A 25,194-nucleotide genomic window follows, 5' to 3' on the forward strand; every position below is an offset into this window, starting at 1 on the left:
TAGTCTCCCATTGCGTATCTACAGTCTAGCATAAAGAACCAGAGAATAAAAATTGATGTACAATACAAACCAAATAAAACAGAAAATAGAATTGGCGGTTCAGCAACTTAATTCTTCACCATTTGGCAATAGCGCGCGTTTTTACTAAATTATGACGGTTTACTTGCAAACTAAAGTACAATCTATGGAATATCCACACTGCAGACATCACTCAAACTACTCAAGTGTACTTGCAGTTGCTTTTTAGATGAAAAAAATTACCTTTTTATATACATCTTTAACTTGTAAATCCAAACTCATAATCTTATTATTAACCAACAATTCCATTCCGTTGTCATCTTCTAAAAGCGCGACCAATTCACAATCTTGACAAATCTTGTTTTTAACGTCTCTCATTAATGGTCCCAATCCAGCTTCGAGACTACAATAAGGATTTCCCAACATTCTACCTTGTAAAAAGTCTTCCTGTTGCGGATCCTTTTCTAGAGTTAAGAAAAATTCACCTACATCATTTTCTTCTGGATATATTATTGAACAGAGCCGTTCAAATATGAAAACTGGCGTTAGAATATCTTGGAGACTGTATCGTTCCACAGTTTTAATACAGACCGACATGAAAGCTTTTGTTTCTTCTTCCGTACCTAAAAAAATTATTTATCCATAGAAATGAGAAGAATAATCTACTGAAATGAATCTACCTGTAGTCATGTCTTCTAATAAATCCAAAAGCTTTTCTTGAGTATCGTCTATCAACCTGGTTCTTTGTACCACGAGTCTTCTCAAAGACAAATATCCATTCAAAACAGCTCCAACTAATCTACCTTTATATTGCCGTCTAATAGCGGCATCGTCCAAGAAAGAAGACAACAATTCCGTGATCTGGTTCAAAGCGTAACCTTGAGCCAGATCCGAAGTTAATGTCGTTTCTTCGAGTATATGTAGTTGTTCAATTTCTACGGTTATTAAATGTGCTAACATCAAAAGTACACCGTTAATAGTTAGGTACTGTTTCCAAGGGGCTTCTTGAATTAGATTTTGATAAATAGCTAAGAATTCCGCAGCGCTTTCACCGGCTGTGCTAAGTTGGACTAAGAAATTCGTGAGAAGGTCCAATATGTCACGTTTACGTTCGAAACTACTGCACATCATTTCTACGATATTACAAGCTACTTGACGCGCCAAGCGTGAACTAGAATTAAACATGACAGCTTTTAGCCAAGAGGTATCGTGAAGATTCAGCGTTTTGCTGGTGTATAATTTTTTGGAGTTTCTTCGCCATTTTCGCCAATATTTTTCCGCTAGGTAATATTTTCTTGTCTATAAAATAAAAAAAAGTAAATGTATTGAAATATACATTGAAAATTCGATAAGTTACCTCATCTTTGCTGGGTTTGATTATAGTAGAAGATTCGGGTGATTTGGGGAATCTAGATTTCCAACCGTTGAATGTATGTTCTTGATCTTTTTCTAAAAATTTACGAACGTCTACCGTCTCACCAGATAACGCCATATTTTGTATACTACTAACGCTATTTAATTTATCCTGAAAAATAATAATTTTAAATATTTGGCGGATATAAAAAAGTAGTACATTAATGATGAAAAAGAAGAAGAATATAGTGGATTTAGCAACAGGAGTGATAATTAGGAATCGCACAACGTCGTGGGACATTCAGAATTAAAAAAAAAAATAGTTTTACCTTATTTTTTTTATTATTATTAATTTCGGGCGTTTTCATTAGACTTTGTAAAATTTTCAAGCATGGTAAAATTACAGATTCCATCACCAAGGGATTCTTGGAATCTTCACATGCTTTCAAAAACAGTCCCATCATGCATTGTAATTTCAGTTCCCAGCAATCGTCTTCTTTTCGCACCATTGCAGCCAACAGAGCTATTTCATGCCGAACGCTTGTACCTGTATACAATTAGAAACAATGTTAATGAATTCATTTGAACTAGCTAACAATGAAAGTTCGAGTTTTATAAATACAATACTTACCTATATCAGCAGAACTTATGTGTCCGTTTAAACTCAAACTTATTCTCTCCATCAAAAGATTACACAATTCTTCTGTGGCCGTTCTATTGTCTTTAGTAAGTACACAAAGTAATTGTCTGACTTCTTCTTGATTGTGTACGCTACCGTTTCTCAAATTATTCCAAACTACAATAAAATTGAGTAAACGAAAAGATCCTGATAAATGAAAATGAGTTTTACCTAATTCTTGAACGAGCCCTTGGGAACAAAGAACTTGTCTAGTTGTTGGGTTGTGCGCCAATGCTCTCAAAAGGGTTAAACAGTGTTCGGTTGCTGCAGTTGAACAACCGTAACAACGGTTATTCACGCAAGGTGAATTTATTAGAACTTCACTTAAAACCGGTGTGGATTTCGGAAGCTCCATATCCCTGTAAAAGTGATTATTTAATCATATATATATATATATATATATATATATATATATATATATATATATATATATATATATATATATAGACAGAATGAAACAAGACAAGACATTTTTGCTTATGTGTAGTACAAGTGCAGCTCAAACTATTTTATTCGATTTTCTTTTTCCTCTGATTACATTGAGTTAAATTCTTGGGTAGCACCCATCATTTATAACCTCAATAATACAGGATGAGTCCTTCGTAGAACCTGAACCTTTTTGTGGAATTTAAAGATAATGAAGAAAACACTAGAGAAGAAAGAGAATTGGAAATAAACCAGTTACTGGAACAATCTATTATGGTTGAGACATATAACCAAAGAAATGTCGTTTCGATGGACTCCTGAAGATACAACGTGTACATTCTGAACAAAATCTCTATCCATATTTTCTTGGAGTGTTAGAAACTACGGGAACCTATGAAATAGAAGATGAAGAATTAATATATGGTCAAAAAACAAGTGGGAAGCTATGATAGTTTGAAAAAACTCCAAAAAGGAAATCTAAAAAGATAGGAAGTAGTGAAGAAAGGTTCTTAGCACGAGGATGTTGTCGAAAAGAAAGACTAGAAATATAAAACGTCTAAGGATCTTGAATGTAGTCGAAAAAAGTGTCTAGGAAGCCGAAGCATAGTCAGAAAAGTCTTGAAAATCAAGTGGTCATATTAAAAAATAAAAAAAATGAATGTGGAAACGATGGAAAATGGAGATGACCCTGTCGGTAAGAAGCGGAAATACTTAGTTGCCAACCTCAGTTATAAAAAAAAGTTTTGCTAGAAATTACAACATACCTGTGCTTTCTATCATAAGTTACCAATTCCTTCCTGGAAACCAACACTTTCTGTATTATCTTGCTCAATTCCTCAAAGGAAGTCTTACAATCATTACAATATTGTTGAGCCAGCATCTGAATTGTTTTATTAACTTTCAATTGGGGTCCGGATGTAGCATTAGCGCCTGCCGTGGAATTCGTAGAATTATTAGATGAACTACTGCTAGTCTCTTCGACTTTATTATCCGATCTGTGCTCAGTTATTCTGAGTACTAAAGCCTCTAAAGTCGGTTTGTTCGCTATTAATTGTTTGTAAACCCTGTCGGCTTTTTCTAATAAAGAATTTATACTGGAAACGGTTTTTTTGCGGTCTTCGTCGTTTTCTATTGGTTCGACGGCGCAACAAGGTTTGGCCAATAAGCTAAAATCGAATTTGGCGTATTTACAAAAACCGCAAGCGTGACACAGGAACGGATCTTTTTCGTCATAATTGATAGCGCGACATTTGTGGCATTGATAAACGTTTTCTCCGCAATTGGCGCAGACGCCCGGATTAGCCGGAACGGAAGCGCTGCATCTAGGACATTGCAAAGTTTCCGATGAGGCTTGAATGTTTTCGTAAAAATCGGTGTATTCCACCATCAAATTACAGGCTACTATCGGTAGAGGAAACTCGATTTTAACTTCGGTTTGTCCCGATTGCAATGTCACCTTTTTAGCTTTGTGCCATAAAGCCGGTTTATTTTTCAATTCCACCACCGCTTGTACGGATCTATTATTATAATAGATATTAACCGTTCTCACCATCTTTGTCCTTTTCAACTCTGCTATCCTTATAGTTATTTTACTAATAGTGTGACTGGATAAAAGTTTAACTATTTGAGTTGTTGTAGTAAATTTTGAATCCGCTTTGATAGAACTAAGTTTAATCACTGTAAAAGGTACTTCGGGGTTATTGCAGACCAGACAAGGTTCCGATTCCAAATAGTAACCATCTAAATCTACAAATTGACCCATATGAGCGTACAAGTTAGCGTTAGGATGAAGCGCCAGCATCTCATTTTGCGCTTTAAGCACGCCGAAAGCTCTTTCAACGTATTCAGGAATAAGCGGTGCACCTTCGGGTACTTCGGTATGTTTCAATGAGAAATAACCCAAAAGATCCACAAATTGGGCCGCTTTGCGACCATAAACCGGCAATAAAGGCCACAATTGCCACAATAATTCCAATATCGATTGCTGATCTTTAGGTAGGGAGTTTTTATAAATTGCTTGTATCAACGCGTGAGCTTGCCACCTCACCGATGTTATATTCGTTTCTAGCATAAAAGTTTTCGTAAATCTTGCGAATACTTCTCTGGATACTTGCTTGGAGATTTGTTCGACTAAAAGCACGGAATTGGATTCTTCGAATAAAGCTTCTGTACTAGAATCGTCGGATTTTTCTCGTTCTTTTCTAGAAGTGGTCGGTTTGGCAACGTCAGTTCTTTTAACGGTCGGAGAGTTTACTACTAAAGCGCATTGTAACAGCTGTAGAATCGTAGGAGCGACGCCGTCGTCCAACAAGAAACTGACTCGCATCAAAAACTGAATGATATCTTCTTCTTTTATACAGAAACGTTGCCAGTTACCTGTTCGACTTTGGGCGACCTAAAAAATATGTTACGTTATCCAAATGGAACTAGCAAATTATTATTTCAATTCGAATCGATTAAAATTCACCTACTTCAACGCAATATTTAAGATGTTCTATTAATTCAACTAGGGAATCATAGGGTAGACTGAGGGCGTGCTGTACGTCTGTAGTAGGTTGATAACCGGCTTTTGTACAACACTCCATTACTCTCTTCATGTGATTTTTCAAACCGTGTAGATCCCTCAATTGTCTGTAGGTATCTTTATTACCACAAATAAACATCAACAATTTTCTAACTTGTCTTCGTACCTGCAACATGTATTAATTTATTAATTAATCGACTAAAGAGCAACTCTCAATCAAACTAGATAGAATAACGTTAACAAGAAGAAGAAACGAATCATAGGCACACCTATTCTTCACGGAACTTAACCGTTCAACTGATCCAGGATAACTAGAAGCCATCCTGGATAAAACACTTGGATAAATCTCCAATGTATTGCAGCTATATTGACTTGTCACAAGACATGGGGGCTTAGGCCTAAGATGGTATACTGAGTATACTAATTGCTCATTAAAGTCATGATTATTTGTTTAGTGACCGAAAACTGAATAAACAAGAGCTCCGAAAAACTGAAAAAAATTCAGAGCTAATCTGTTCCACCTCCACTTCATGTTAAAGTGAAAAAAATATCCAGATAGAAAAATTTAAACTAGGAAATCTAACAATGCATGGTGATAATCAATGACCATCAATAAAAGATTTTCCACAAGTTCGAAATGTATACAGATGGTTCAGAGTTGGTTATAATGAGCAAACTTTGAAAAATTAGACTGAGGTGAGTTTTGGTCACCTTCACCTTGAGCAGTACACCTGATTATAAAATGTTGTATAGTTATACTTACGAATGGCGTTTGAGGTGTCATCATGTAATCGCAAAGGTGATTGTACCAAGAAACGTCAAACGCAGAACTGATCGGTTCCGAAATATCAGAATGTCTATGTACCTGATACGGTAACCTCAAAGCTATTTCGGTCAAAAGTTGAGGATAAGTCTGAAATACGTCTTGGTTATCTTTGACGAATTGTCGTTGGAAAAACGGAGTCATGTCGGGAGGCGGATGAGGTAATCGCTCTTTCAGTAAATTGCCAGTAACGCTATTTGAATCGTCTTCATTCGATGTTGCTTTCCAATAATTCAACAGCGACTGAAGGAGTTTGTTGCAATAATTTATTATATCGGATTTGTGTAAAGCCGTCGCCGTAGTTCGAGAAACGAAAGTCGAATTATCCGTTGCTGGTGTTTTACTACTTGACGAAGATGGAGTTGATGATGTTTTGCATCTCTGCATGAATACACCTGAAATTAAACGTGTATTTAGTGTATAGAATGGACCTGGGATCAAAAAGAGGAAAAGTTACAGATAATGGCAAAGACAGTGGTAGAAATGGATACAAGACGGACCGGAACCTTCATCTGACACAAAAAAAGGTATAGGGAAGAAAAGTGAGTATTTCAATAATTAATTAAAGGTTTTTGTGATTTATTTTTCAGAGTTCTTCTTTTTTTTTAGTACTATTTATTAGAAAATGAATATACTCACTAATAAGTCTTAGTAGAATCAATTGTACTTCTCGCTGTTTAGTTCTAGTACAAATATCAACAAAGTTGTCATTAGTCAATTGCAATTCGTTTATTATAGTGGACAAAAGGGCGTTTAAACATGTTCGATCCCGCTCGCAATGTCCATCGATGTCGGATGTAAGTTGGAGTACGACCTAAAGAGAAATATTACTTGATAAATTGTCTACAAATAAGTACAAATAAGTTTAAAATAAATTAAAAGAATTAAGTCAAACACTATCAAAATTCAAATTATCTTTTAATAAAAATATCAGATTCTATTTAATATACTTTCTCTTTTTTTTTCTTATTTCTCTATTACTACAGCTTCAAATGATTTTCTTCTACTTTTTTATCAGTTTCTTCTTTTTTTTCCATTTTCTATTTCCTCCTATTTTATTCTTTTTTTGTTTTCCGATTTAGTTCTTTCATTTCCATTGGAAAGTACCTTTGCCATTGAAGCCTATTTTTCATAATAATGATTTATGAGTAATAAGGCTTCTAAAACCACAACGCGGTGTCGAATTTCCTCATGTGGAATTTGGATCGGTATGTAAAAATGTACCAGGAATTTTCATTCCTAAAGCTGGATGATTGGGACCTAGTGGACAAGTGGTTCTAGCAAGACACTGTAAGAGCATCGTTTATTTTATGAACAAGTACATCTGTTATACTGTCACGCAGAGTGGAATAATTTTAGTTTGATGAATTAATTGACAGTTAACTCACAGCAACACAGTACAACTGTCATCTGTCATACAGTCAGCGAGAGTGGAATAACTTTAGTTCTGAAGATAGCATATCCAAAATTTTAGAGTTTATGTAATCGGGTTACAATAAAATGGGAAGGTAGACAAAAAACAACCGGATGAGGAGGATGAAGACAGTTAACTGCACCACAAATTAGTAAAATGCTTTCATGAGCAATTACATAAAGTATCTTTAAACCTTCTGGTGGTAATCTCACCGAGATTTTATTCTAACAACTCACTTGCAAAAACGGTATCGCTCTAACACCATCTACATTTTTCAATTTTGGTAAATAGTCGATCAATTTTTCCAATAGCTGCAACCTAAGTACGTGAAGTCTGCTGCTATTTTCCGTTTCGATTTCCGCTTCGTCTTGTTGCGCGTCAGTTTCGGTCATACCGCCGACGGTGTTCGCAATTGAGCTGGTATCGGATCTAGATACCAAGTTGATAGTTTCTTGCATGTTATCGCCATACGCTGATGATCTATGACAAAAAACACTGGAAATAACATGAAATTAGTAATAAACGATTTGTTATTATCCGTTTCGAATGATTTACAATGAATCTACAAACCTGCCGGATACGTTATGTTCACCGGTTATACTTTCCACTCCGCTACCTCCGCTTTCGGATCCGGCTTGTTCGGCAGGGGATGTTCTCAATGTCGAACCGTCCGTAGCCGCCGTGGAACCTTCATCGTCCGAACCGGCAGCCGAAGCTGTAGTATCACTGAAATTAGCAGCTTCTTGAGCTTGTGCATTCTGCCCTTGATGAACTAATACATCTTGTCCTAACTGAACTTGGAGACTTTGTAGGTTGACTTGGTTTTGTTCACCGCCAATTTCATGTTCCTTTTAATGTATGTATATATCATTAAAACAGTTTTCCTTTCATTCTTCTTCTTACCTGTAAACTTAAGGCTATAGCCAACTCTACCATAGCTTCATCATCGGCGTCTGGAGGTATATCTAACAAAGGGGGAAATCCTACTCCACCCCCGAGCAACGCTTCTAAAGGATTAACGTTATCCTGTTGGTGACCGGGTTGTTCCAACAATGAAATAGCTTCCACGGAATCGACGTCATATTGATTCGGTTGTCTGTGTTGGACAGTTTCTTCATGGCTACTAGAAGATGGCGGTTGATTAGTAGTTTGCGTTTTACTTCTGTCTTCGTTATTCTTTTGTATAGGTGGCGGCGAGACGCAATGCGGCGGACTCGGAATAAATACTTTCCTTCTTTTTGCTTTTGGTTTAAGTACGACACTAAGAGCTTGTTTAGCGCTGAACGCTATCAATGGATCGCTACATAACAACAACTGAAGATATATCGCTATAGTTATATTACTGTAAGTATCGCTGCTGTTAAAGGCGTGAACTATTTCAACTAGAGCGTGTACTATTTGTTCGGTGTGTTTTAGTCCTTGCGCGACGACTAACGAAAGCGAAGGAATTTCGGGTTTTGACGAATGCAAGTACCACAAAACGTCTATAAGTTGAATCAATAGGTGTTGACTTTGCGGCTTACGTTCCGTCGTTTTCGCCTCTTTGGGAGTACCTTCAAAAAACACGAGTCGGTAATGGAACAAACTACAATGAGAAAATTTTATATATTTATATACCTTCTTTATCTTTAACGTTATCCAATGGATCTTCGAGTACAACATCTTGTATTGAAGTATGACTATCGGCAAATTTGACTAAATTCTGTGGTCTAGCTACAGCGATACCTCTCACAATCAATACTAATCTGTAGTAACTTTCGGCGTCTAAATCTTTGACATTAGAGGTTGTCATTTCTGTCAAAGTTGTCAAAACGTGTTGCAACAAAGCGTGATCTTTGTAATTGTGGTACAGTTGTCTAGTGGAATGAAGGGATGATAATAAAGCCTTAGTGTGAATCTGTATCGAAGGTTGAGTGGGAAGCGTTAATAACGATGTAGCTACTTTAAGAGTTGGAATTTTAAATTTAGACAGTTTATCTTCTGTCAAATGGAGGGAGAAGTTACCATCCAGAGATTCCAATATAGAAACTACAAGTCTGAAATAAAAATTCAATTAATTGGTATATAAATTGTTATTATTATTTTGGTAATCACTTACTTTTCGAGTCTGGTCAACTGCGTTCTACTACTAGTATTTTGTTCACCTTCAGTTGCCGTAACTACTTGTTGCGTATTTCCGGTACCTGTAGACGGTACGTTTTCGTCGTTTTCTTCCGGCCACCCAAATGAATCTTTCGTTTTACCATATAACTTTATACTATCAACCATTGTAACGGTCTCCGGATCTTCAGAAGGACCGAAAAGTATGGTTATTTTTTTATCGGCTTGTAAACTTTCTTCTCGGGAAAACGGTATGTCGTACCAACGACTGCGGGTCGGGGTTATGGGAGTAATACGACCAAATACCTATAATATGTAATTAAAAATAGGTACATAATATAAAACTAATTAAATAGGCTTACCTCAATAAACGACGGACATCTTTGCACGTCCTGACTACCGACCAAAACTCTTAATCCCACCATTACTATATTGGCGTCGTTATTTGTTACTTCAATAGAAAATCCTACGGGTTTATTACAAGCCACGTACAATCCGGTAGTGTTGAGACGGTGTTTCAACTGAGCTTGATTGTATATTTGCAAAAGATCGTTTCCGCCTATCTCCACATCATTCATTACTGTACAATGTTCGAAGAAATCAACAGGAAAGTTTAGAGAATTTGTTGTCTTGCCCGATTTAACGACTTTCTTTTTCTTTTGTTTAACCGTTGGGTTAGTTATTGTTGCTTGTATACTCGGCGACATCCAAAAACCTTAAAAGTTCACGACATGTTATGAAAGAACAATTTCTTCAAAAAAATTAAAAACTGAACATCAAAATCAACTAAAACTAATTCGGTTTTTCAAAAAATTTAAGATTTCAACAAATCAAATACATAAGTATTCGAAAGCTCGAAAATATATTAGAATTGGTACACCTTGGTTGTTTTACTTTGCCACAATCCCACTACTAACACGCTCATAATCTAACTATCAAAGACTTTATTCTAATTCATATATGTATGTATATAGGTGCTACAAGCAGCCATTTTAGCCCATCGCTGAGAAGTGACCCAGCCACCCAATTCCTTTCGATTCTATTATTTTGTTTAGTTCTGCTTTTCCAAAGAAATTCCGTATTTCGTTATTTGTTCTTCTTAGCCAAAATTATTCATTATTTCATTTACAAAGTTTTGTTCTATGCGCCTTATTCCTGTCTCCATTCCTTTTCGTTTTTTGTCCTACACATCTTCATTATCTTTATTTACTCTTCATACTGTTGTATGTAAAATTTTCTGTTTGGCTGAGTTTCCCTTTTTAATTCCTTCTTTAAATTTAGCATCGAATCATCCGTTCCCTTTTCCCCCCGTTTTGTTTTCTGTGGGATTTTTCTGGCAGCCTTATTTATAGTTTTCCCTAAATATTTCCATTTGTCTTTTACATTATAACTGTGTTGCTCTGCTAAGGCTCTCTCCAATTCTTATTCGTACTTTTTCTTTGTTGTTTTATCTATGAGCCTTATCACCCATAGTCTTCTTTCTTTATTTGTTCACTATTTCGCTATTTTTGCGGTTATTAAAAAGTGATGGCTGTCCGAATCTGCTCCTCCATAAGAAATTTTATCCTTCGGTACACATATTTGAACCTTTAATACCTCAGCAAAGGATTCTATTCTTATTTGATGTAGTTTAATGTTTCTACGTTGATTTTTCCATAAAAAAATGTTATTTCAACTAAAAATGTGAAATATTCGTTATTAAAACTGATAATTAGAAACGTTTCGAACAATATTAACCCATTAATTTCATATCCCATGGTGTATTCATGATATAACAAAAGACATACAATGCCAAAATAAAAAATTTTGATATTTTGAAAAACCGACCTGTTTGATCCATATTTGCCATATACATCTTGAGACTACCATCTTCACACAACAAAATTAAAGTGGTTCTTAGTTCGTTTCCTGAATTATGTCTAATAGCCACCATATCCATGATCTTACTTTTGGCGGGCACAACTCTGATTTCCTGTATCATGATAGTATCAGGTTTTATCATCAGAATGACTGGATTGTTATTAGATTGTATAGCGCAGCATATTAAACCCGGATGATTAGGAATTTCTGTCCATTGACATAACGGTTGAGCTGAGGAATTTTTGGAACCGTTGCTTTTTGAGGTACTGTTATTATTTTGAGGAAGATTTATGGGAAATACTAGTGGAAGACTGTTGGAACTAGGATTCATTGGAGATACGAAACTCTTTCCTTGGGCGTAGCTGTAGAAGAGAAGACCTAAGGTGTGGGAATAGTAGATGGAAACACCACCTCCGGCAACTTGACCATTTACATCCTAAAAACAAAAGGATCTTTAGATTGGAGACGAAAAAGAATCACAAGTAAATGTACTTACTGCAGCTTCCAAATTGAAGATATCTAGAGTATTGGTAACATAAAAGGATCCATATTTCGTGGACGAATCTTCGTTTAAAATTTCCTTGTAGATGTGTCCAGGTGAAGACATCAGCAGAATATGATAAGTTCCTCCCTCATACATAAAAGTACAATCTCTTATTTTTCCACTTGGTACCAAAAAGAAATACTGTGGACTTAGTGCGTCCAAAGCTAAATCGTATATTTTTACAAAATCTGCAGTCACTAAGGCTAATTTTGTTTGAGATCCCGGTAGCCAAATTGCTTTGACGATAAAATTACCAGTTTCTAATTGTGGATGTAGCACTAAATGATCAGAAACCGAACCGCCAGAAGTGAAAGTGAGTATGTGACAGTCTTTCAAACCGCATACCGCTAAGAAATCCTCGTTACATAAATTACTGGATAGAGATAGCACCGTGAACGGTATCGGCGCCGTGGATAAACGTGTTAATGTTAATTTTCTTGTCGATGAATCTGCTTGTTTTAATAAAGCCGATAACTGTAATACGGTTATTTTTCCTTTTTCGTGCGATACTGCCAGATGTTGTCTGCGACCTTGCGTCGAAGTCATACAACACATCGCTATTCTTCTCACTATGTGTGCGGACAGTAATTGTCTTATCGTTTGCCCTTGTTCTCCAGCATAACTCATTCGGACATTTTCAAAGGCACCTTCTTGAGATCCTGAAAAAATTAAATCGAGTTAAAATATTGGAATAAATAAAACAATTAGCTATTACTACCAAGGAAAATGAACTATGACAAATTACAAAAAGGAAGTACAGACAAAATCTAAAAAGCAATGGAAGGTTATTTGGCTGGGGGGTTAAAGGGATTCCAATTGTAGCCATAAAATAAAACTCTCTAAATCATCAGCAATATTGATGAATCTAGACATGAAAAAATCTTTGTCTTAAAATTGGCGTGGCAAAAATGAGTTCTATTGGTATCAGCAACAAGGTTCTGATCCGTTCTTCGATATCTCACCCACTGAAACCTTCTCATTATAGAAATCAATAATTGAGCCAAATGGAGCCCTGTTCTAGTTCCAGAGTACTCCTCTGGGGTAAGGTGAGATTATTATCTAAACGAACATATAAAATGAGCCATTTCTTGCATTTTAACAACTTCCAAGTCAATTTATTGTTATACTTACCCAAAGTGGGTACCATGAGCTGATCAGTGTGCATGAATTTCTTTTCGCATGAATACAGTTGATGTAATGCTTTGGTTCCGCGAATGTGGCAACCCACTAGAGAAGTTTTCCGACAGTTTTCTTCAATAGCCGGAAGAAGAGATTGCAAAAACTCTAATAAAGAACCGGTGACTTTACTAGATCCCAAATAATTAATAATGAACTCTTTGGAACCGTCCATTTGTTTGACGGTACTGGAATTTTTTCTTTCTTTAAGCAAAATCTGAAACTTTACATTAACGTTAAATAGAAGCGAAGCATTATAAATAAATAACCAAACTTACTTTATCGGTAGGTAGAGGACTGGAAGTTCTTCTTCTCAATGAACTAGTTAGCATATGTTCTGAACTCGTTCCGGCGGCGACGTTACTAGCGTCATTGGCCATAGGACTTCTTTTGACAAGAGCCTGACAACTGCCATCTTCTTTTGCCCCACAATCACAAAAGAAATTACCGTATTTGGCATAACTCAAATCGTGTCCCTTGTGACACACCCTGGCGCATATAGAACACACTCCGACACCATCCAGCATTTTACATGTATGACAATGGTACCAATGTTGATTCATGAATTCTTTTTGGGTTATGGTGAACGTACACAGTTTGTTGCAGAGAGAATCCTCGTCGCTATCTTCTCCGCTTTCGTCATCTTCGTTGACAAAATCCTGCCATTCACTATCCAAATCTAATGGTGATTCGCTTTCCCATGGTGGACTTAACGGTCGGATCAGTTGAGGTAGTTGAGATGTTACTGTCAATACAACGTCACTAACGTAATCTAATATACAGGATGATGCTTCCAACATGGTGTTGTTCTTCATTGAATCGGGATCGCTCATCAGTTTTTCTACTACCTCTTTTTCTGAAATACGCTTATTACATAATTCAATCCATTCGGCTGTAGCAGGGAATAGGTAACTGTGTCCTAAAAAAATATTGTAAACTTTATAACTTGAATTTTTCAAATGAAAGATTGGGAAATATGTATCTAGGTCTGGAAGATCTACACTTAAAGGAAAGGATAATAACTTTTATATGTTTTTGGGAGTCATAAATAATAAACGACTATCTTAAAGCTTGATGTACACAAGAAAGAAACATAAAACACACGAAAACTTAATAATAGACTTAGAAATCAATTAACCTTCTTCCATAACCTATAAAACAAAAATAATTATTAAATTGGAATAAGAAATAGTTGAATAGGGGGTACAGGGTAGACAAGAACATTAAATTTCTATTGAAGAAAATACACGATGGATCGATGGGAAATTGTACTAGACAAAATATTGCCATTGCCTTCCAACAAACCTATGTTTGACCTCAGATCTTGTTGGTTAGCAGATAGAGCACTATTCCTCTCTATAATGGTGGCCAATACTAATAAATACATACAAATATTGGAATAATCTATTGGATAAATACATATTTCTATAGAATTTACCTTTACCGGATCCAGCATTTGCCAACAAAATCATATCGACCATCAAATCAATAAATCCACTACCTTCCAGACTGGGAGACAACAAATGCTTCCCTAACTCAATCAACGCCTTCAGTATGGTTATCGAAACTTCTTCGGATACATTACTAGTTTGTTTAACAATAAAAGTTGTCAAAGCCTGTAATAACTGGCTATTTTCTTGTACCAAAGACTTTTGATCGTCGTTAGATGTGGGAGAAGTTGCGTCTTTACTTTCCACTGCGGTTATTGTCCATTTTCCACCGCTAGAAGTTGCCGGCGATTCGTCTTTATTAATAGTAACCGTAGTTGTGACTGTCGGTTCGATGGTGCTGGTACCTAAGATAATTTGACGTAACCAAGTTTGGAGTTTTTCGCTGTCGACGTTGGCTAGTTTACTCATACTCGAACACAAATAGTTCAAACTAGGATCCGTTGAACTTTTTTCGGCAGCTTGGAAGAGTTTATTGAAAAAATGTAGTACCCTTGTACCGTAATGTTGAGACATTTGTGGACTAGATACGGACATCAAGACTTTTACCAAATCTCTTTCTCCAGTAAAGAAAATTTCTAGCGCTTGTCTTCCTGACGATTTTTCTATTATTTTTTCGTAGAATTTCAAACAGTGATGCAAAATTTTTTCATCGATGTTAGCACTGTAATTTGAAGAATTTCCCGATGTGTAATTGATTATTAGTCTGTAAGTGTGATCTAGGACTCTCAGGTATATTCGTTTTTGGTGTTCATCGGTTTCGGTGTCACCAATCATTTTATCTAAAGTTTTAGTTACGCTATCATTCAAATATTCAGTTCTCAAATCGAGCGTTATAGATACCAATAGTTCTATAGCTTTATTTTTGGTATCTGTATTTTCTGTTTTAGGAGCGTGGTCGCAAATGAATTTAACCAAACACTGTAGTAGACGTCGAAGAGAAAAATTCACATTATAACGATTATTCATAGACAAAGTGGATATATGGGCATCTATTACTTTTAAAATTGCGCTCTCAGTTGGAATTATATCATTCTGGTAAGAACTCTGAAACATAAAACCGATATTATATATACAAAAAATTGATTTTACCACACATTTACCAATGAAAAGTCTTCCAATATCGATTTGTAATTCTGTAATTGCGCTGGTGTAACACAAGATGGTAATAAGCTAGTTAATTCTGAAGACAACGAACTTGTTAGGCTATTTTTAGTTGAAGCTATAGCTAAAACGTCTTGTAACCCTTCGAAATTCTGTATAAAGAATTTTTCGCAAGATGGATTTTGATCTACTATGGTATGTAACAGGGACCATCTAGTACAATGTAATATCGCCTGAGTTAGTCTGAAATCATTAAAAATGTATTTTATATATGCAAATTTGTAGTACCGTACAATGTAGATATCAAAAATATGGGTAGAAAGGGGAATAGATTGAATTCAAAATTTAATAGATCATAGAATGACAGAAAAAAAATAAAATATTTTTGAAAAAGTATTGACATAAAAATAATCTGAATTATTCAGCCGAAAATTTACCTTAAAACGTACGGCAACAAGTCTTGAACATAAGTACCATCAGATACAGTTATCGATGTACTTTCTGTTGAACCTTCTGGTTCTTCTAAAGCTACTTGAACTTTTGTCATTAGGGCATCAAGTAAAAATAAATGCCAAAACGGTGGAAGATTTTCTTTGGTTATCAAACCTAAAAAAAAAAAAAAAACACAACATTGAAGTAGACACAAAGTGGTACCAACATAACCCGGACCCAGTAGTAAACACAAAAGTTACAATAAAATGGGATAAACAAGTACATACATACAACCAGATATAATAATAAAGAATAATAAAAGACAACAATTCCTATTGATACATGTAGTAATTCCATCGGAATACAATGTAACAAACAAACAAAAAGGAGCAAAGTTACTTAAGTATAAGGACCTGCAGATTGAAATATCTTCAAAAGTTAAACCCCAAGTTATTAGCCAATTACCAGGTGTAGGGGTATGATACTAGATGTAACACCTCTGGCTTCCGGCTACTGAGGACAAGTCTCTCTTACTCAAATCCTATTTCCACCGCGCTGATGGTAACCTCCCGTACTAGATGGAGATCAGGTTCCCAGCCCCGGTGGAAATCTGGGCGGCGTGTGTCACAGCCTTACAAACACCGAGCTCTACCGGCTCTATGAAGACCCCAGCCTGAAGTCAAGTCGACCAGAATTAGATGGCTAGGCCACTTGGAGAGTATGCCTAAGTAGCAAACAATGCCTGAATAATGTCGAAGAGGATTATCCTCTGTGGAATATCCAAAAATGTCTAACAGATCTCTAGGTGCGTAGCTGTTGTTTCTAGATTTGCAGGGCATCAGCAAAAAAATTGCAAGATATTTCCTTGGAGTAATCCAAGTAGACGGATAAAACAATCATCTCCTTATCAAGTGCTCTTATTATGTTGTTAGTGATATTCAACAATGCACTACTATGCCCCCTACAGAATCCTGGCTGAGATTTTAAAAAAATAGATAATTAAATTAGAATTTTATATAATCAATTGAATCGTTTGATATTGTAGAGATAAACCATAAAAATCCCATAAATAACGAAGTATTGCAATGATAAATATTCGAGATATTCGAATAAAACTTCTACTCACCTTTTTTGACATCGGGAGTCAATGAAATAATACAATTTTTAACATTCATAATATCATATTTAATATTATTGACAGCGTCTGATACTTCTTTAAGTAATTTATCCGTATGTTGGGTATACATCCCTTGTTTGACTAGACAATCTTTTAACCATCTACTGAAATTTTTATGCGACGCTCTCGGTCCCCAAACCAACGAATGCAATAAAAGGGGTCCAGCCGTTAAACTTTCACCGGTTGCCAACCGTTCCATGTAAGAAGCCGATGGTGGAAGCAACTGCAATAACCTAAAATGGATATAAAAAAAAAACTAGTTATAACAACTTTTTTATATGAAAATAAATAATCACCTCCAACATATGGTGAAACAGTATTGAGTAGCACACAGTCCCAAAAAGCTCATCTTCACAGTATTAGTTCCTGATGTAATATGAGTAACGTTGAGAATTTCAATTAAAGCGTCCAACAGCAAAGGATACTTCAATTTATCCGGGGTTCCCAAGATGAAATTGCAAGCGAGACCGTCCAATTTAGGAGCGTCTTGATTGTTCACTTCCAAATTGGTTAAAACATAAAAACGCGGTTTCATTGCAAATTCATCCACTCCCGAAACCTTCCTATAATGATCTTCTATATCTTGCCAAGCTGTATACATTCTTGTCATCGTATTATCTTTCTCTTTATCGGGATTCAAGTTGGTTAAATAGAAAAGATTCGACTGGATCTGTAGCAATGAAATATTGTAACAATTTTATCATCAACACAAGGTTTTATCCTGACCAAAGTCAAGTCAAATGAACTTACCTGTTCTAATAAAGATGTTGGCGGATCGTAAAGATGTTTCATTATATAATCGAATAACAATAATAATCTAGATAAATGCAGTAATTGGAAATCTTTGAGGGGACCTCTGGCTATTTCTGAACATCTTAAAACACCCCCTGCCATTAGTAACACAACGGATTTTTTCTGCATTAAATTTAGAGAGTGGAATAAATATAGTAAAACTTGTGCATGTTCAACGTTCAAATCTAAAAAAAAATTAGATTATTACAACTATATGTTCCAAGGGAAGGTACAGGTCTTCCATATCCAAGTAAATATCCAGCAGGGAGAATCTTCTTAAGCACAAAATAATCAGGAATTGAAAAAGAAATTACCACAGTTCTGAATAAAATTGCAAAAGGACATATTAAATTTCTTCTTATGATCATGACAGCTCTATTCTAGCACTGATCATCCATGTTATCCACCCATGTCTACCATGGAAGTCCCGAAGAAGACTCGATGAAATAAGCCAGAATAGTAGTCTATTTAGTTTGGTTAAATGGTCTATTGGCTCAAAATTGAGTTAACCGCTACTATTATGGATAGTTAACCGCTTTTATTTTCAAATTTGGATTGGAATTAAATATAGTTTTACCCCTTGTATTTCAAATATTGTAAAAATTGAATTAATTGCTACTATTATGAGTTTGGGACCCGATTAAGTCTAATTTTAACTTGTGTTTGTATGAAATACTGTTGGTGTATGGGAAGGCTCCGATAAAACCTTTGGAATAAGAAATAAAATGAAAAAGAATTACTCTAGGGATGCTTGTTCTAACATAATAATTTCCTATCCAAAATTAGGCAATATTGCACGAGTGTAACCCAGACAAGGATACAACCTCTCATGTTAAGCGATTCCAAGTGCCCCTCAGACACTTGAAGTTCATACGAACGATCATAAGTATACATTTTTATAATTAAATATAGTTTTTGTATCTGATAAGATTTAGTATTTAAGGCAGCTTGTACACGTATACGAGGTTCTTAATAGTTTGACATTCGTCGAGTACGCTAGTCGGATTATTGAAACCAACTATTTTCTTTTTTAATAAATAGTTTTTTCCAAAGTAGTGAATAAAAATTTTGGTTATTGAGTAACACAAAGTAGTTTTAATACAAAAAATATGATCAACCATCATTGGTTAGCACGAAGATACATTACAGTGCCTTCCAGGCCTGAATCTATTATATACATTTGTTGTTTTACGAGCAAAGGTCCAAAAGTATGTCATTTTTGACATTTCCTTTACCACTAAAGCACCAGATGGTTTCTTGAGCTTCAACACGGTCTTACATATATATGAAGGATTGAGGTTATGTCACACATCAATTACAACTGGGCTAATCAAAACAATTTGTAGTATGTTTGGCACTCGACACAAAGCTCGAAGTGTTTCTTGTGTGCTTAACTCATGAGGGTTGAGCCCATTGGTTCGGGTTACCAAGTGCTTAATAAATGTGAAATCAACCATCGTCAATATGATCTTACCTTCGGTTTCATTATCATAAAGAGAACTGTGTGCATTGTTGAGAACATTTTCGATTAAAGTATTAACTAATCTATGCCAAATGCTAATGACAGATGCTTCTTTTTCGTTTTGCGGTCTCAATAATAATACCTGCAAAAATTTTTCATTTTTTGGTAATAAAATATTGGAACGGAATTTAATATCAAGGTTTTACCTGTGCTAGAACCGCCAGAGTTCTTGGGTAAACTTGTAAAGGCCACGCATGTGGTACGTCTGTGTTCCAAGGAGACACCCCCAAATGATTAAGTAGACAAGCTTGTAAATTGCTCAAATTGCCATTTGTGACTAAATTATGGGCGAATCTTGTTAGAGCTCCGGAAAATTCGCAATATAGTTGACCAAGAGCTTGACCAAAATATACGGAAATTGTACCTGAAAATGTGTATGCTAAAAATTCTACTACGATAGATTTACTATCCAATAAAATAATTTCCAGTAAAGTTTTTTGGAACTTACCTATTTCAGTTCTGGCGGTTTCCCTGTCCAAATCTCTAATAATAGCCGCAAGGATAATCATCTGTTGTTCGGTGAGACCATTCTTGACGTATCTTGATATGAACGTACTTTTTGTACTCAAAAAATGTTTGTTTAGAAACACGAAAACGTTGGTGGATAAAGCAATGAATCCGTGAGCTTCGCCTTTTTCTGGTACCATCGATCGAGATCGTTCGTTTTGTACAGTTTTTGTTTCGACGTTTTCCGATGAAGGGGATTTAGTTTCTGTCGTTTCCGGTGGTGCTAAGGTTTCCTCAAACCACTGTCCTAATATCGGTTCACTATCATCATCTGAAATCAAAATAAAACCATTTTATATTTACATTAATACATTTTTAATAAAATGAAAAAGTACCTTCATCTGTGGAACTATCATCTGAGCACATGATCATATCTTCATAATATGTAGTAGAATCCGATTGACTGAATGTATCGCCCTCTGGAGGGTGTAATCTTTTAAGGGTGCACGCCTTTCGATAACTAACAATAGCTAAGTAAAATAAAAGGTGATTCAAGGGGGCGGCGTTCAATATTCTTGAAACTCTTTGTAAAGCAGTAAATTGGCCCATTATTGCTAACGGAGCAGGTTCCACCTGAAATAAAAAAAGTTATACACTTTTATAGAAATTAGCATAATTTGATTGCTCAATATTATATTTAGTTTTCATACATTCAAGAAATATTGAATTCTCATCCTTAACATCAAACTTTTCAGCCACTTATATAGCCATAAAAACTATGTATTAGTTCCACCAGGCTCAAATATACCGCCTACCCTACCCCCAAAGATCCCCAGGATCAGTAGAGGGTTAAGAACCTTACAGAAACCGCTACTATTATGGATTTAGGTGATTTTTGTGCGAAATAGTGTTTTTAACAATTAAATTAACTGCTACTTTCCATTTGGAATTTTTATAAGTGTAGTTCTACTAATTTTGTGTGATATAATGTCTAAGAAATAAATTAACCGCTTTTATTTCCAAATTTGGATTCAATTAAGAGTAATTCCAGTCATTTTGTGTAAAATAGTGTATCTGATAATTAAATTAACCGTTTACATCAATTTCATATGATTCAAATTTTTCTCCCTATGAAAAGTGCTTTGATCAATTGAATATAACCGCTATCCATTTGGGATTATGATAACCGTATTTATACTTTTTTGTGCCTGACATTGCCTAGATTGATTAAATTCAACTGTTATTATCGATATCAGGATCTAAATAGTGCAATTTAACCGCTTTTGTGCTAGATAGTGTGTCGATCAATCGAATTAACCGCTTTTATGGAATAGTAACTCGAATCATCAAATTAACCGCTACCAAAATTAACCGCATTGATGGAATAGTATCTGGAATCATTAAACTAACCGCTACTATCAATATGAGGATCTAAATAGTACAATTTAACCGCTATTGCGTTAGAATTGGATTTATTTGTTATTTAATAAAAATATTTGAAGATCGGATATCGTACCTGTACAATACTACCTGCACCTCCACATACTTCCAAATACAAATCATCAAATAATTCCGAAAGTAAACTTAAAGCTCTGGAAGCGAGAGCTACCGATAACACGCCGAAAGATTGTTGGAATTTTTGTAGTCCCGATCTAGCCGTAATACCTTCTCGAGTTTTACAGGGACTTCTACCCTTTTCATCCCTTTCTCTAAGATGCGTAGTCTTTTCTACAGAAGTACTTGAGCTTAGGTGTGTCTGAAGACCCGATATGAGTACCCATGCACCAGCTAATAAATAATTTTGATACACCTAAAAAAACACACTTTTAGTTATACATTGTTTGTGTTTTTTGTCTTTCAATAATTTACGTGTCCTCCGGCTCTTGTCGATGTCTTGATAACATTTCCGATAAAATTGTACATGTTTAAAGTCTCCTCAACCAAAGCTACGGCGTTAGAATCCAAATCATCTTCTTTTAGACCGGCTTGAGATTGTTGATTGGAACATTTTGGTGAAACAACTGATCCCATGGAAAGTACTGCAGCAGCCGCAGCTTGACTTAAAGCGCAATGTAACACAGCCATTGCGAGACTACATAATTTATCCAATTTACTCGATGTTAAAGGTTCCAAAACTGGTAGATTTAGGGCTGACATCGCTAGATTTATATCAGATAACGTCGAGGATAAACTGAAAAAAAAAACCAATCAGGTATTATACAAATTGATAAATCTACTAATTAACACTTACCTATTCCTAAGGGCTGTTGCTTCGGTATGGTTAGTTGGTATACAAAAAGGTTTGCCAGCTAGAGCATCCTCTACTTTGCCTTTGGCCTTTTTTATTGATGGTAAACTGAGACAAAGATCAATTAATGTATCTCCTGCTCGTAAGGCTTGCAAACTTTCAGTGTTCGCTTTTAGGAACAACCGCTAAAAATTGAATAACAATTTAGAATATTTTAGAACATATTGCAGTACACTAACATTTATTTCTGATGATGGGTCACTTCCTGAAGTCAATTCGGGTGCAGTTGACGAACCACTGGCTCCAATATCTTGAGATGCAGTACGACCATCTCTTAAAGGCAAAGTCAATTGTTCGTATATACTGACTGAGAGGTCAGATCGATGTTTAGACGATTCTTGTTTATTACTAACATCTCTTTCATTGCCTAAAAAGCGAGTTAAGAATGAAACGATTAATTAAAAACCACCATATACAAATACAAATTTTTTTGTGTCACAACAAATGAGGGAAATTACCTGAAGGCACAGGATTCTGCTGTGGTAAATTTTCCCCTTTCATGCTGTCGACTAGAATGGTCACCTCCGTGGTGGAGAGAAGTCTTGTACCTATACACAATACCTTAATTGCATTTAAATACCTCTCGATTTGGGCGCTACTTTGATTCGGTTCACTACACGCAGCATTCAGGGCACTTAATAAATATTTTAACAACACACGACATGCGGCGTTCACGGTCTCTAATTGGCTCGTTAATACTAAACAGAAAAAAGATAAAGATTAATTCTTGTAGTATATTTAAGCAACTTATCAGTTAATAATAATGTTCAAATTTAGTCCACATTCCAATAATCGAAGATGAAGTTCAAGATATACTGGCTATTTAGGAGAATAGGAATTAGATGGAGGATGGAGAAGCACAGCAGTCTTATTATGACACATTATGTGTCCACCATAGGAAAAAACAGCCCACTAATAGTTCAGTTTCCTTCTTAGTTTGGGGGGTCACAAAGCGAGAATGATAAGAGTGGGCTGTTTTTATCGAATACCATATTGTAATTTATGAAACAGTCACAAAAAATTAATTCGATTATCTTAAAAACTTCAAAATATTGTTAATTTCCTTATTAAGCAGTTCTCAACATACTTTCAAGTGAATATGTATTTTGGTATTTATATAAGTATGATTCATGTGATTTTAACTCAGCTAATCTATTATTAAACCTGAAAATGTTTGACTAATTTTCAAAATTTCACATTTAAAATTAGTCTGTATTATTTATCAAGCCCTTTTCCTAATTTCAATTTATTAAATACAATTTATGTACAATTAATACAGGAAATTAAAAAAAAAAACGTTTATTTAAAACAAAACCTGCAAAAAAACCACAAAGAGATAAAAAGCGCTAAATCTAAAATGTTTTTATTGATGTAAAATAAAAAAAAAACATGTTAATGTTAAATAACCAACTGTATGTTCCAAAATAATCAACATATAACAATCTAAACTGTTTTTAAAAGATTATCTGTATAGCTATAGGATAAAGCTCTCATACTGAAAAAAATGCTATTAATAGCAATAAGGTCGTTGTATTCATTTTGGCAATTAGAATGTGCCAAAGTTATGGTTTAATTCGTAACCCATAGTGAACACATGCAGACAAACCTTGATTCAAATCAATTAAATATATTTTGAAAACAGACATTTGGGGCACGGTGACACCAGGATTTGGCTATGCCATTTTGTAAGTCGACCCTAAATTAATCAAAAATGAAGAATAAAATTTTTTGAAATATCACTTTGTTTTTGAGATATTTATACTTGGAGTCGAAAAAACCTAACTTAACCTCAACAGGACTTCGCCTTTCAATCGGACTTCTTGTTTGATAATCCTCAAATAGCACATTTCTATCTTTAATTATGGATGAAATCTTCAAATTATTGCAAAATATTATTCTTGTTTTATAAACGGTATCAAACAACATACAATTCTTTCTAAAAAAGGTTGTATCCATTGTATTGATAAAATGAAATTAAATAAAAAACCTTTTGTTAAATTTAATGTGTTAAAATCTTTATTCTAAATAAAAAAGGAATCTCCAACTAATATTTGGTTGTAACAACTAGTATGGATATCTCAAAAACAAAAATTTCGTTCTCCATTTTCGTTATATTTTGGCCTCATTAAGCTAAATTCATTGTCAAATTGTGGTGCCACAGAAATCATACACTCCCTGTATTTAGAAACGCACAGAAGTTTGTATAACAAACATACCCTTAAAGAAGTTTTTTTTTAAAATAAAATAATGTGCAATAGTAGAAATCCATCATTCTCCTATATTTTTATATATCAAGATTACCTAAACATTGAAAATAATTATAAATTGATTAAAATTTTCGTATAATCCATGATATAGAAAGCTAAAACAAAAGATCAGAATTATTGTAGATTGATAACATCAATTGAGGGTATAAACTTGGGGATAATAAAGGATAAGATACAGGGAACTTTATTTCTGTAAAACATGTTAAAACTATAGTCTCAATTAATTAAAATCGAGTCAGGTATACTCAACCTTGAATCTCACCAAATATTGTGAAACTTAAACAACTCATAGTAATTGTGTAAGTATGTAATTAAATTATGATAAAAATCGCTACAATATTTAAAGAAGACGTTAATTGCCTAGAATTTGTTATAACAGTTTTATCAACAATTTAATGTTAAAATATCAAAAAAAAACGTTGTTAAATCATTGAAAAAAGTTATATTGAAACTTATTTTGAAATATATATTGGAAGGCATATAGGTTAAAGTAATTTACCATTTATTTTCGTGAATATTGAGGATTGTGGTCTCTCTATTGTATAAACTGAAAAAGGCGTTGGATAAAGACGCAAATTGGACTTATTTAAAACCTTGACACAAACTGCCACTGGTAAAAGACATTTGTTCAATTGAAACTATTCTAGAAAATACTTACAGCCGCTGGTGCTACTGCTGATGTAATCAGAAGCTAAAACAGCAATTGAATTGAAGAAATTTTTATTACTTTCTTTGTGGCGTAAAATTTCCGATTCACTAAAATGAAAACAAAAAATTGGA

General features: G+C 34.8%; 1 protein-coding gene across 4 annotated transcripts in view; it reads right to left on the bottom strand.

The window, feature by feature from the left end:
* Window positions 1-25,194, bottom strand: part of LOC130447955 (E3 ubiquitin-protein ligase UBR4) — a 35,890-nt gene that overhangs the window by 10,442 nt on the left and 254 nt on the right. Inside the window, exons 2-37 of one of the 4 annotated variants that reach the window (XM_056785034.1) lie at window positions 25,073-25,170; window positions 22,606-22,845; window positions 22,327-22,514; window positions 22,091-22,272; window positions 21,709-22,030; window positions 21,356-21,649; window positions 20,235-20,472; window positions 19,841-20,170; window positions 19,539-19,756; window positions 19,345-19,474; window positions 17,829-18,055; window positions 17,375-17,748; window positions 17,028-17,311; window positions 15,907-16,075; window positions 15,469-15,712; window positions 14,356-15,412; window positions 13,196-13,836; window positions 12,873-13,140; window positions 11,694-12,400; window positions 11,165-11,633; window positions 9,700-10,052; window positions 9,336-9,643; window positions 8,855-9,273; window positions 8,141-8,790; window positions 7,808-8,085; window positions 7,474-7,732; window positions 6,463-6,637; window positions 5,764-6,218; window positions 4,948-5,166; window positions 3,241-4,871; window positions 2,222-2,409; window positions 2,003-2,167; window positions 1,701-1,918; window positions 1,376-1,543; window positions 699-1,317; window positions 262-641 (exon numbers count right to left, since the gene is read on the bottom strand). In XM_056785034.1, the coding sequence (XP_056641012.1) occupies window positions 262-641; window positions 699-1,317; window positions 1,376-1,543; window positions 1,701-1,918; window positions 2,003-2,167; window positions 2,222-2,409; window positions 3,241-4,871; window positions 4,948-5,166; window positions 5,764-6,218; window positions 6,463-6,637; window positions 7,474-7,732; window positions 7,808-8,085; window positions 8,141-8,790; window positions 8,855-9,273; window positions 9,336-9,643; window positions 9,700-10,052; window positions 11,165-11,633; window positions 11,694-12,400; window positions 12,873-13,140; window positions 13,196-13,836; window positions 14,356-15,412; window positions 15,469-15,712; window positions 15,907-16,075; window positions 17,028-17,311; window positions 17,375-17,748; window positions 17,829-18,055; window positions 19,345-19,474; window positions 19,539-19,756; window positions 19,841-20,170; window positions 20,235-20,472; window positions 21,356-21,649; window positions 21,709-22,030; window positions 22,091-22,272; window positions 22,327-22,514; window positions 22,606-22,845; window positions 25,073-25,170 (13,165 nt within the window). Of the gene's footprint in view, window positions 1-261; window positions 642-698; window positions 1,318-1,375; window positions 1,544-1,700; window positions 1,919-2,002; window positions 2,168-2,221; window positions 2,410-3,240; window positions 4,872-4,947; window positions 5,167-5,763; window positions 6,219-6,462; window positions 6,638-7,473; window positions 7,733-7,807; window positions 8,086-8,140; window positions 8,791-8,854; window positions 9,274-9,335; window positions 9,644-9,699; window positions 10,053-11,164; window positions 11,634-11,693; window positions 12,401-12,872; window positions 13,141-13,195; window positions 13,837-14,355; window positions 15,413-15,468; window positions 15,713-15,906; window positions 16,076-17,027; window positions 17,312-17,374; window positions 17,749-17,828; window positions 18,056-19,344; window positions 19,475-19,538; window positions 20,171-20,234; window positions 20,473-21,355; window positions 21,650-21,708; window positions 22,031-22,090; window positions 22,273-22,326; window positions 22,515-22,605; window positions 22,846-25,072; window positions 25,171-25,194 lie in introns of all 4 variants that reach the window. The other 3 variants (XM_056785035.1, XM_056785033.1, XM_056785032.1) reach the window with 3 other exon arrangements.

The sequence above is a fragment of the Diorhabda sublineata genome, chromosome 8, assembly GCF_026230105.1.
Source record: "Diorhabda sublineata isolate icDioSubl1.1 chromosome 8, icDioSubl1.1, whole genome shotgun sequence".
In the NCBI taxonomy this organism is placed as follows: domain Eukaryota; kingdom Metazoa; phylum Arthropoda; class Insecta; order Coleoptera; family Chrysomelidae; genus Diorhabda; species Diorhabda sublineata.